A 12,609-nucleotide genomic window follows, 5' to 3' on the forward strand; every position below is an offset into this window, starting at 1 on the left:
CTGAAGAATACCGCCTATTTCCCTTGCTGTCGTGCATTGATAGACCAGTTTTGGAACTGAGTGAACAGCACCGGCTGTAATGGAGACTTCTTGTCTGCAAACCACTGCTTCTGAGTCTCGGCGTAAACGTCCACCACACCAGCATAGTTTGCTTTCTTGAGACCAACAAGCACCTTTACTACGTGTAAGCTGGCGGAGCCACATGCATCCGCATGGACCTTTGCACCGTTCCCTAGCTTCGCCTCCTCGTGGATTCCCTTCAGTAGCTCCCACACATCCTCGGTGTTCTCTGGCTTCGGGAGGGGTGCCTTGCGCTTCGTGCGGGTATCGAAGAAGGACTTCAGCATCTTGGCCGCTTTGTCTGCCGTCTGCTTGTTTGCGTTGGCTCGAGTACGACGGAGGACTGGGAGGAGAATTTCCAGAGTAAGCGGGTTGGAATATTGCTTCTCCATGTACACGGCAAGCAGATCTAGGACTCTCGACTTAAATTGAACCACGTTCTGCTTAGCGTCTTCCCGCTCCTTCTTCTTGCTTGTTGTCTTGCTTCGCTCCTTGAAGATCTTGCTGAGGTGTGGGTCAAGCGCCATCATCTGGTCGTCGTCCATGTCAGACTCGTCGGATGTCTCTTCCGCCGCGTCACCGTCCACATTCGGCTTCGACGTCTGAAGAGTCAAGGCCAGCATGTTGTTGAATTGAGTCAACTCTGCATCTTCCTCACCATCTTCATCGTCGTTGCTTGCGTCGCTGTCGTCATCCTCGGAGTCCGAATCAGAAGATTCAGAGGCAGCGTCGCTGTTCGACTCTTCTCCATCGACCATCTCAACGTCTGAGTCGTCTTCTTCGTCGTCACTTGAATCTTCCTCCTCAACGTCTTCATCACCCTGATTGAATAGCTCTTTCTGTCCCTCGAGGTTCTCTTCAGTATCCAGGATTTCAGTCAAGGACCGCAGTCCTTCAACACTAATCTCTGATGCGAAGATAGCAAATGCTTCTTCTCCGATTCGACGGAAAAGTGTTCGTGTGTTCCCTGAGAAGGAGAGTACGATCTCGACAAAGGCATTTTGACCATCGGAAGTCGAAACCTTGTTCTTCTTCTTTGATGACGTCTTTCGTGACGCCTCGAAGGCTTTGTAGGACGCATCTAGATCATCAAGCATCATGACGGCATCCCCCTCGCCATTGTAGGCTTGCAAGAGCGTTAGTGAGTACAAGAGCATAAAGCCTTGTGCTGCCAGCTCGTTACCGGCTATCGAACCCTGTAATGCCATGTTAGCCAAACGACAGATGAACAGGAAGTGACATGCTTACTGTCGCAGAGATGGCGTCGAGTGTATTCAACGCCTTGTCCATAGTGCTCAGAACCGATGCGTCTGCCTTGAAAGCAAGATCCAGTTTGGCAGACTTGTCGCTCTTGGCTCTTATCATGTCTAGAACCATGAGGGCGACATCTGAGCGAGCACCCAACTTTACGTCCAGTAACTTGGTCAGACAAGATGATAGGCGCTCTTGGAACATTGCCCGACTCCGATCACTGATAGCGGGAAGAGGCACCTTCTTAGTATCCGCACTCTTTGAAGGAATGAAATAAGCACACTCAACCAGTGTCTCCAAGATTTCTCGCAGCCAGTTAGACTTTCGCTCATCTGCGGCGCGACCTTCCCGTCGATGGGCAACATCTTTCTTGAAGGTCTTCTCGTTGAACTTTTCGTATCGCTTGTATTGTCTGACTGTGTTCAACAACAGGTCGGCAATGGCCTGCCGGCGGCTGTCTGCAACTGTTTGTTCCTCACAATCAGGACGCAGAATCAGTGACTTGAGATGTCGTACAACCTTCATCAAGCTTTTGTCATCCGCCGATGCGAGGATCTGCTCAAGCGTTTTCGTCTTGGTGATGCGGTCGAACTCAATGCTGCCGTGCTTCGAAGTCAAAGCAACAAAAATAGGGAGGGCTGTTCCATCTTCCTGATCGACTCTGAGCTGGACGGAGCTCAACGCAGCGAGCGCGGCCGAATGGAGGAACCTGTCTTCCTTTTTGCTTTGGTTGATAAGGGTACGCATCAAATTTGGACTGAACAACGCAGACACAGCCCCATCTGGCACACGGGTGATCATGCTACTCAGCAACTTGAAGCCCCAGGCTTTACGTTCGTGGGACGCTGAGGAAGAGAAAAGGTTGCCTATCACAGTCAGTCATACAAGCTAACCACTCTTTTAGATGGTTCGACTTACTGTCTACAGTGTCGATCCAAAATTGCGGAAACTCGACCTTGTCCTTAGAATCACTCTTGCTTTGCTCATCCCTTTGCAATATCTCGGCAAATGCGAGGTCCCAGGTGAAAGACGGGTTCGGGTTCGTAGTCCCGGTTTTCGTAGTTTCGTCTTTTGCATCTTCTGACTCGCTCTTGTTGAAGTCTTCCTTCAAGATTTTGGCAAGCCGAGAGCGTTCTTTCTTTGCTAATGGGTCTTTATCGTGCCAGACACCCTCGGGCAGTGCCTCTGGATAATGTGCTTTGACGGTAAGCCACACCGCCACACCCTCGGGCGTGGAGACAAGCTTGAATGTGTTGAGTCGTTCCAACACTTCTTCGGCACATTTTCGGTACTGTAGTTGACCTTTCAGACTCCTCACTGCTTCGACCAGTACCATCCCGCATTCTTCCCGTAACCACGGAATGTCGCGTGCCATTCGATAGACATTGTCCAAGAGCTTGTTCCAGGAGTCCAGCGAGAGTTCCGGTTCAAGGAGTATTGATGATTGCATAATGGCCTTGAAACCAAACAATTTTCCAATGGTATGGTCCCGTTTTTCCTGTGTCTGTTAGCTTCGTAATATTTAGCATATCTACAGTCCTACCTTTCCCGGTACGTTGCCTTTGGCTTTGGTCTTCTCTTCCACCATCTTGATGACGGATGCCGCGTCAAGCTGCGAATCCTCGGCATCATCCTTTGTTGCTGCAAAACGTTGCCGTAACAACTCGGTCAGCGTGAGCGAGAATCCGACCCTGGCAGCTTTACGCTGACTGCAAAGACCTTTGATCAGGCGTACTAGCGCATCCTCCACATCTTTGGTCGATGGCTTGTTTTCGGGCGAAAAGTTGACGATGATTTGTTTGGCGGCTTCAAGACGAACATCATCTTCCTCGGCTGCCAGGTCTGCGTAAAGCTTGGAGAGCTTCACCTGGTCTGTATTACTTTGTCTGCGCCGTTTTGCAGGGGCTTCCTCCACTTTTTCGATTTGATCCGCCTCGCGCTCTCTCTTGCGTATTTTGCTGCCCATTTTACTTGATTTGCTGATGAATGTATTGGACTTTGTCGCGTTGCGACTTTCGAGAAAAGTCAAGCACGGTTTCCAGAAAATTTGGGTGCTAACCTTATATGGACTAGTTGCTCGATGTCCAGCCACCGCTAACGTTGACGGGGGTTGTGCGCGACTATGAGCATGGGGACTTCTCTAAAATCTGCGTAGGAATTCAGGACGTCGAGATTCACCAGAACTTGGTGCCAAGCTCGCACCCGAAATGAATATATTGGGTGTCATATGAAACTGTCATCGACCATGCACTATGGAGAAATCTACTGACGATTGGTAAGGGTTTGATGCATGAAATCATACAGACTATGGCATCGACGAACAGCAAGGCGCGCTCTTGACATGACGTTCGGGGTATATATGTCCTGCGAAGGAGCCCGTGTTTTCTGAATTATACTTTCAAAACACTATCTAGGTAAAATCTATCGTAAAGGTATACGTAAAGTTTTAGTGATAGGTACAGCACTTAAACCCAAGCGTCTTTCTACGTCCGACGAGACTTGTCATCCATGACAGGTTGAGATCAATCAGTCATCGTCATCGTCATCAAAGCCTGCAAAGACTCCGAGTGGCTTAGGACGGTGTGTGTTTTCAGAGGGAAGCTGTTGGGGTATTAATTTGCCTGGAGAATCTGTAGTCACCTCCTGTGCAGCCACATCCTGCTGTTGCTGCTCCTGCAATACTTTGTCCCTGTCTGCTTTGAGATGTGCAGGTATGTTGAATTCGTCCAAGTTTTTGCCCTTCTGCAGAAAAGGAAACGTGAAGTCAGTGTATGTTTCACTTCAATTTGCACATTCCGACTTACTTCGCGCCAGTACTGGAGACTGAAGAGAGCGCCCGCACGGATCTTTTCGTTGCTGGGCCACGGATACCAAGCCAGGTTGCTAGCTTTGAGCTTCTTTAGCCATTCTTCTTCTTCAGGCGTGATTTCGAGCGCAGGACCAGCAGCATCTTCGCCTTCCTTCTGCCCTTGTACAGCTTCAGTTGCAGTTTCTACAGTCTCTGGTGGGAGAGCAGGCGTGTTAAGGCCATTGGTGGGGGCTCCACTTGAGCCGACGTCTTCGTCCTCCTTGTCTTTGTCTGCCGCAGGAATGCGCTCACGATACGTCGGCGGGACTGTGTATCTCGAGATGTTGGTCGCATACTGTAAAAGCTCGTTGAACGGCACGGCGCGTGAGTCTTCTGGAAATGTCGTCACAGACGTGTCAAACAGCTCGTGGCGCAGTTCGGCGAGCTTTTTGACGGACGTTTTGAGCTGTTCTTCGAGAGCGTCGGCTTCTGCGCGCAAGTGTTGGATGCGTACATGGTTTGCCTGGTGTTTAGCGACTGCGGCATTTTAGTCGGTGTTCTCAGTCAAAACGAATGGCAGCATACGTTGATCCAGTCCTTCACTGAGCTCGTCGTCAGCAGCTACCAAGTCGACTGCAGCTTGCGTGGCTGGGTTGTAGGCGGCGATTGAGTCGACCAGCGTGGTCAGGGCCTTTTCGACGCGCTCAAACTGCTCGTTGAGGATGTCGTCCATGGTTGATCAGTAGGCGTGCTGACGGCGGTGGGGCTAAAGGAAAGCGCAGTAAGCGTGAACGTGGTTCGGGTGGAGCACGCGCATACACGTGACCAGTCATGCGCGATTATGCGCGGCGGAAGATGGGTCGTAGGGCTGGACGTGTATGCAGGTTGCGCGCCAGATGGACCAAGCTGAATGGCCAGCGACAGCAGTTCGGTATTCACTTTGGCAATGATGAAACCGGGCCTTCAAGGGCACGAATCACCCACTGGCGCTGTGCTAGACTCGCGGGGTTGCCCGCCGAAGATGCATGCGAAAGCGGGACATGACGAAGCGGCCAGGGCCCTCTCGGCGTGGCCGCTATTTGTGTCGACTGGCTGGAACCCGAGCTGTCACGACGACCAGCATATATCCTCCGCTCACACTACCTCTGCCCGTCTACACCCACATCCTAGCCTCGTACATCGCCTATTGCATTCGCCTGCTCCTAGAGTGCTGCGCCTTCCCGTCACCAAGCAGAGAGCACCCCGCCATCGATTGGTACGCCACCTACTACCAGCTACCACCCTTTGATTGCTGCTCCGCCTACCGACACCTGACGACTGCCTGCCTGCTCCCTTCACTACATATTCCGGTGCACCCCTAAATTCTCCACCCGCGATATTCCGCACATCTTCTAGCCATGGGTAAATCGTAAGTTCTCTCTCCTTGTTGCTTTGTAATGCGGGGCCTTTGCGCCTACCACCCCATCGTCTGGGGACTCCTGCCCTTCACCTCGGACACGCGCCTCGTCGAGCGACGGCTACACGCTGGACCGGACCTCGTCATGGACTCTCTATCCAGGCGCAAATATCGCCTGCCCGACCCCACACTCGACCACCCACCGCGCAAGCATGCAGTCAGAGTTCGACATCGACAACCACGAGACGCACGCGCATCCAGCGTCGCCGCCTCACGTTCCGCCACAGGCGCAAGGAATACCTCTACTAGAACATGAACACCCGCCACTCAAGTTTGCGCGCCGCCATCACACCGACATCCCCAGCCATGACGAGTCCGGATATGCGCACTACAAGGATATGCAGAAAATCGCCTTGGCGAATGCCATACGCGGTTTCGAGGACGAATTGGGATCACGCTGCGGCATCAAGTGCTTGGAAACACAGAAACAAAAGCTGATCGTGTCCCATCACAGCCAGAGTAAACTATCACAGCAGGAGCTGGCCGATCTCCAGAAAGCGACACATTTCGACAAGAAAGAGTTACAGCAATGGTACAAAGGTGTGGCCACAATGGTATAAGTTGGCTGGACCGTAACTGAGTACATACAGGCTTCCTGAAGGACTGTCCATCGGGCATGCTCACCAAGGAGGAATTCCAAAAGATCTATAAGCAGTTCTTTCCTTTCGGCGATCCGTCATCGTTTGCAGATTACGTCTTCAATGTCTTCGATGCAGACAAATCCGGCACAATCGACTTCAAGGAGTTTATTTGCGCATTGAGCGTCACGAGTCGCGGCAAGATGGAGGACAAGCTCGACTGGGCGTTCCAGCTGTACGACATTGACGGTGATGGCAAGATTAGCTACGAGGAGATGTTGGCAATCGTAGAAGCCATCTACAAAATGGTATGTACACAGGCCCGAGGAAATGCCTTCATCGCTGACACATACAGGTCGGCTCCATGGTTAAGCTCCCGGAAGACGAAGACACCCCCGAGAAGCGCGTCAAGAAGATCTTCCGGATGATGGACAAGGACGAGAACGGCAGCTTAGACATGGCTGAGTTCAAGGAGGGCTCGAAGCGCGACGAGACTATCGTTTCCGCCCTGTCTCTCTACGACGGTCTTGTGTGAGGAAGGGGGTCGATACCCAGTGTCATTTTCTATGCTTGTTTCGTTATAGTCGATATCACAGCGCATTTGTGGGATTGGCATACCATTGTCTCTTACTGTTAGGGTGGATGACATCGCCTTGGCGTACCGGACATCATGAATGATGTATACAAAGTGCGCAATTACTTACGTGGCGAGGGATGCAAGAAACAACTTGAAACGTCTTCTGCTTGTACATATTGGCATGGTTGTGATCTTCACCCATGGAGCACTCTCGGCAGCACCTCACAAGAAGTTGTCGACGTTGTCCTCCTAACTAGGCATTCAAGCGAAGTTGGTCCTGCCAGTTGTGGTCTGACGCAATCCTGCGGAACGCTTAGTGCCGAATACAGCTTGGCATACGCGCAGCTTCCTTGGGCGGCCTTGAGGTAACATCAGCGCTGTGAACAAGTAGCTTCAAAACAACACATTGCTAGTACTGTACCGCTTTGTTGTACCATCATCGTCTGCACGCTATGGACAATCCACGTCTGTAGAGATAGACTAGCATTCCGTTCTTCCACTATTGACTTTTGGCGACTCTACCGCTGCGACGCTACGTTTCGGCGCTCTCTCAAGCTGACGCCGGTCCGCTCCACAACGTGTTAAAGCCACTTTCACGCGCCTGATTTGCATAGACAAACACACATACACAATGCGGCGACTCGACATATCCGCATCCGGCGCTGTGCTGGCATCCTTGCTAGCCATCGCACCCTTACCAGCGTCGGCCTTTTACTTTCCAGGCACCGCGCCAACTTCATACAAGACCGGAGACGCTGTACCTCTATACGTCAATCGACTTACACCCGCCGATTCGCAAAACGACCCGAAGCTACGCTCCGTCTTCTCCTTCGACTACTACCATCCGCCCTTCCACTTTTGTCGCGAAAAAGATGGCCCCAAAGAAATCCGGGAGAGTCTGGGAAGCATACTGTTCGGGGATCGTATACAGACGAGTCCGTTCGAGCTGAAGATGGGCGTAAACGAGACGTGCAAACTCCTCTGTGAAGCTCCGTATCCGGGCGCGGATGCGGCGTTTGTCAACAGCAGGATATACCAGGGCTACGATCTTAACTGGTTGATAGACGGACTGCCTGCGGCACAATCGCTCAGGGAGCCGGGCTCAGATCAGACCTTCTATCAACCAGGCTTCGCGCTGGGCCTTGTAGATGAGGATCAGCCCATTCTCAACAACCACTACGATATTGTCATCGACTACCACGAGGCTTCGCCGGGTAACTTCCGCGTAGTTGGTGTGCTGGTGGATCCATACTCCGTGGCGGAATCGAAGAGAGAGGGCGACAACGGGGCAACGTGCAACGGACAGACGCCGGTCGTCCTGAAAGAGAATGACGAAGATACAAACCTGGTCGTCTTTACGTATGGTGTCTACTGGCGACCCAGCCCCACTCCGTTTGCGACACGATGGGACAAATATCTACACGTCTACGACCCAAAAATCCACTGGTTCTCCCTCATCAACTCAGCCGTCATTGTTGTCTTCCTTGTTGGTATGGTAAGCGCGATCCTTGTGCGTACACTCAAAAAGGACATTGCGCGTTACAATCGTCTGGATCAATTTGCGCTTGAGGACTTTGGCGAAAGCGGCGACGCTGATGATACTGCGGATGATTCTGGCTGGAAGCTGGTACATGGAGATGTGTTCAGGCCACCAAAGAACCCGCTACTCTTGTCCGTTTTGGTTGGCAATGGAGCCCAACTCTTTGCCATGACAGCGCTGACTATAGGTAAGTTGGCAGAATCCCTTTGTGTGTCAAGTCTCTACTAACATGGATGATAGCATTCGCGCTTCTCGGCTTCCTGTCTCCTAGCAACCGCGGCGCTCTCGGAACAGTCATCATCATCTTCTACACACTCTTCGGTTTCTTCGGTGGCTACACAGCGGCGCGTACCTACAAGTTCTTCCATGGCGAGTCGTGGAAGCTGTGCTTTTTCTATACCCCGGTTGCTCTACCTGCCATCGTATTTGGCGTCTTCTTCCTCATGAACCTGTTCGTTTGGGGCCGCGGTGCATCCGGTGCCGTTCCATTTACTACCATGCTTGTGGTCGTCATTATTTGGTTCGTCATCTCAGTACCACTAAGTGTCGCTGGTTCCTGGATTGGTTTCAAGCAAGCAGCTATCGAGCCACCCGTCCGCACTAACCAGATCCCACGACAAATCCCGCCGGTAGGAGGTTATCTACGACCTCTTCCCTCCATGGCATTAGCTGGTGTACTCCCCTTTGGCGCTATCTTTGTCGAGCTCTATTTCATCATGAACTCGATCTGGTTCTCGAAAGTCTACTACATGTTCGGCTTCCTATTCATCTGCTTTGGGCTCATGATCATCACCTCGGCGGCGGTCACTGTGCTGATGATTTACTTCTTGCTTTGCGCAGAGGACTACCACTGGCAATGGAGGTCTTTCTTCACGGCTGGTGCAAGTGCAGCGTATGTGTTTGCCAGTTGCTTGCTATATTGGATCAAGGATGTAAGCTGGACTAGCTGGACGAGTGGTGTTGTTTACCTAGGATACTCTGCACTGCTGAGTTCGCTGGTATTCATTCTTATTGGTAAGCTACACAACGCAGTTCTCCTTTGTAGACACGTGCTAACAAGTCATTAGGCACCATTGGTTTCTTCGCAAGCTGGCTCTTTACCCTCAAGATCTACAGATCAATCAAGGTGGATTGAGCTACGAACAATAGTGTGGAAGCTGAAACCGTCAAGTAGCATCCCAATTCTTCGCCATCGGAGATATCCAATTGGCATCATTTACTAGAAAAATCACAGCCATACAACCGTTAGCCCCGTGGACTATGCAGCTATACGTCTTAATGTGGTTCAAGCTCGCCAATGTGTTGAACTGTCAAGAAAGTGAATGAATCCGTTCTCCAGAGCCAAACAACAGAGGAACCCAGTCACTTCTGAGCTCTGTGGAATGTATCTTGTCGATGAGACTTGAGTTGTTTCTCGCCAATCGATTGTGATGTATCTCGCTTCCCCGATATCCACCGACACTAAGGATAATCTCTCCATTCCAGAAACTTATCCGGAAGCCTTCGCAGTTTTGAACGTGTTTCCGAACGATATCTTATCGCTCTTGTTACCTCTTCCTCTTTTCGGAAACTTTCGACCATCGATTCTCCAATCTTCTGCAATGACGTCAACCCTTCGCACGAAGAAAGATAAGAAAAGACTCCCATGATCACCATTTGACCACTAAAAGCGTGTCCAGCGTCTACAAAAGGACAACGGATCCGCTTATTCTCAAGCCCATCTGCACGTTCCAGAAGACTCGACTCCTTCCCTCGTCCAATGCATCAAAAGGACAATCGGGCATCTCTCGGATTTGAACTCTGTGCACTGACCATCAACGCACAAACTGACGCGATGCCAGATTTAGACTAAATTGCGGACACTATCGAGACCCTTCCCGTCGAACCAAACCATGCTCTCACGTTGAAACCCAAGGCCCGAGAGTTTTCCGGTGTTAATGTCATGAGTGGTGAGTCTTTTTTGCAGAAGTTTACCGTCGTACGAAAGGGTTATCAAAAGGTTTGCTTGCACGAGTATATATAGGAGGGATGTTTGTTGTCATGTTTGGACCCTGTGTAGAGATCAGCTTTTCAGATTGCATCACTCTGCGGTATTCGCATACTCGCTGTAATACAACCCTGGTGTTTGACTCCTGCTTCTTTATCAGGCAACCAGGCTACGGATACAAGAATCCACTATTACAATAGTGGTCGATCTTTTACTTTTGTTGGGGTGATTGGCATACTCCCTATATATTGAGTACTCTTACCCAGCCTGTTCACAACAACCAAACAACTTTGTCGTTTCGTTTTCCATCGCAAACCCAAGACCTCGAGGTCTTTGTACGACAAACATGGCTACCGAAGGCATACAGTTCCCTCTTTCACGGGACTTTGCCAGTCCCTCTAACGCCCCGACACATGCTCGCCCATCCTCATCATCCTCAGATACCACAACCCTCAATGGCGAAAAACCAGTGCCTCTCCATCGCGCACCGACGGCCGAAGACATGGTCAATCTTCCTATCCGCACACTCTCCAACAACGCCAACCTCGACGAATACACACAAGAAACCATCTCGGGGCAGATGGTCCGCGAGGTTCGATCCAACGCCGGCAAGGTTGAGAAGTACGACTTGGTTACGTTTACCATTGACGACAAGGAGAACCCTAAGAATTGGAGCAAGGCATACAAGTGGTGGTGTACCATGTGTGTCGCAGTGACATGCTTTGCCGTGGCTTTCAACTCTGCCGTCATCACAGCGGATCTGGAGGGTGTGAGCGCGGAGTTTGGGGTTAGCGAGGAGGTGTCGCTATTGACCATAACGCTTTTCGTGGTTGGATTCGGTGTCGGACCAATGGCTTTTGCTCCCGCGTCAGAGATTTGGGGAAGGAGACCAGTATATGGTGTTACACTTGCTTTGGCAGTCATCTTCACTATTCCAGGAGCAGTCGCACAGAATATCGGCACACTGCTGGTAACGCGCTTTATCGCTGGTGTAGCGTTCTCAGCACCTATGACGCTCGTAGGAGGAACACTGGCCGATATGTGGAGGAATGAGGAGAGAGGTGTCCCAATGGCAGCCTTCAGCGCCGCACCGTTCATCGGCCCTGGTGTCGGACCTTTGGTTGGCGGCTACCTCAGTCAAGCTGGTGGCTGGCGCTGGCTTTACTGGATCCAGCTTATCCTTTCTGCCATTGTCTGGGTTCTCATCACATTTACTGTACCAGAGACTTATGCGCCTAAGATCCTGGCAAAGAGAGCGAAGAAGATGCGCAAGGAGACGGGCGACGACAAGTTCGTCACGGAACAAGATCTCGATATGCGACCTTTCAGCCAACGCCTCCAGCTCTTCCTCTTGCGTCCATTCCAGCTGCTCTTCCGCGAGCTCATCGTCTTCCTGATCTCGGTATACATGTCCGTTCTGTACGGTCTTCTATACATGTTTTTCGTCGCATACCCGATTGTCTACCAGAAAGGCAAGGGCTGGAGCGCAGGATCAACAGGTCTCATGTTCATCCCACTCATCTGCGGTGTGCTGCTCTCTGCTGCCTGCGCGCCGCTCGTCAACAAGCACTACATGAAGTTATCGGAAAAGCACAATGGTCACCCGCCAGCCGAAGCACGTCTGATCCCCATGATGTTCTCATGCTGGTTCATTCCCATTGGAGTCTTTATCTTCGCATGGACCAGCCAGAAAGAGACGCACTGGGCAGGACCTGCATTTGGAGGTGGCTCTGTGGGCTTCGGTTTCATCTTCCTGTACAACTCGGCCAACAACTATCTCGTCGACTCGTATCAGCACCAGGCTGCGTCAGCTCTAGCGGCGAAGACGTTCTTGCGTAGCTTCTGGGGTGCAGGCGCTGTCTTGTTTACGAATCAGATGTACGACCGTCTGGGCGATCAGTGGGCCAGTTCACTCCTTGCCTTCATCGGTCTCGCTTGTTGCGCAATTCCTTTCATCTTCTACGTTTACGGTGCAAGGATTCGGGCGCGTTCTCATTACGCCTACAGTGCGGAGACGGAGAACAAGGAAGAGAAGCAGGGAGCATAGTTAGCAGGTCGGTCTTGGGAGGTTATATTCGATTTTAATTGTTGTGTGTTGCATTGCAGGCGTTGGAGGCTTGGAGATTCCCGTCGGGTAATGATCGTCTGAGGGGTCCTGGGACTAGAAGACTCTCGAAGGCGCTTATGGGATATGTTAGTTGTTCGTAATCTTTACTGAGATGAATGCATGCTCGATCGATATGCATGCGGTTCCGCTGTGACCACCAAGTGAAGTGTTGTTGCATGACGCTGAGATTGCAAGCATGGACTTGTTGACGTTGATGTCATACGACCGACGGTAGTGCGGACACGATGGCAAGTCCCTGGTCAGA

The 12,609-nt window shown here is 51.3% G+C and overlaps 5 protein-coding genes across 5 annotated transcripts; 3 read left to right on the plus strand and 2 right to left on the minus strand.

Moving 5' to 3' along the window:
• Positions 1–14: 14 nt before the first annotated feature.
• On the minus strand, positions 15–3,277 carry J4E82_006791 (uncharacterized protein; the record flags this gene model as incomplete). Its single annotated transcript, XM_051733046.1, has 4 exons — positions 15–1,256; positions 1,309–2,177; positions 2,230–2,809; positions 2,855–3,277. 4 exons carry the CDS (start codon positions 3,275–3,277, stop codon positions 15–17), a joined length of 3,114 nt encoding a protein of 1,037 aa, XP_051587260.1.
• Positions 3,278–3,837: 560 nt separating this feature from the next.
• J4E82_006792 (uncharacterized protein) lies at positions 3,838–4,832 on the minus strand (the record flags this gene model as incomplete). Its single annotated transcript, XM_051733047.1, has 3 exons — positions 3,838–4,053; positions 4,116–4,636; positions 4,685–4,832. 3 exons carry the CDS (start codon positions 4,830–4,832, stop codon positions 3,838–3,840), a joined length of 885 nt encoding a protein of 294 aa, XP_051587261.1.
• Positions 4,833–5,707: 875 nt separating this feature from the next.
• On the plus strand, positions 5,708–6,668 carry NCS1 (Neuronal calcium sensor 1; the record flags this gene model as incomplete). The annotated part of the gene is made up of 3 exons (XM_051733048.1): positions 5,708–6,095; positions 6,146–6,441; positions 6,489–6,668. The coding sequence occupies 3 exons, from the start codon at positions 5,708–5,710 to the stop codon at positions 6,666–6,668; spliced, it is 864 nt and encodes a 287-aa protein (XP_051587262.1).
• Positions 6,669–7,341: 673 nt separating this feature from the next.
• J4E82_006794 (uncharacterized protein) lies at positions 7,342–9,385 on the plus strand (the record flags this gene model as incomplete). The annotated part of the gene is made up of 3 exons (XM_051733049.1): positions 7,342–8,437; positions 8,491–9,264; positions 9,318–9,385. 3 exons carry the CDS (start codon positions 7,342–7,344, stop codon positions 9,383–9,385), a joined length of 1,938 nt encoding a protein of 645 aa, XP_051587263.1.
• A 1,198-nt stretch (positions 9,386–10,583) lies between these two features.
• J4E82_006795 (uncharacterized protein) lies at positions 10,584–12,284 on the plus strand (the record flags this gene model as incomplete). The annotated part of the gene is made up of 1 exon (XM_051733050.1): positions 10,584–12,284. The coding sequence occupies one exon, from the start codon at positions 10,584–10,586 to the stop codon at positions 12,282–12,284; it is 1,701 nt and encodes a 566-aa protein (XP_051587264.1).
• Positions 12,285–12,609: the final 325 nt, after the last annotated feature.

This window comes from Alternaria postmessia, assembly GCF_024291825.1.
Source record: "Alternaria postmessia strain BMP 2775 chromosome Unknown scaffold_41, whole genome shotgun sequence".
Taxonomy (NCBI): Eukaryota; Fungi; Ascomycota; class Dothideomycetes; order Pleosporales; family Pleosporaceae; genus Alternaria; species Alternaria postmessia.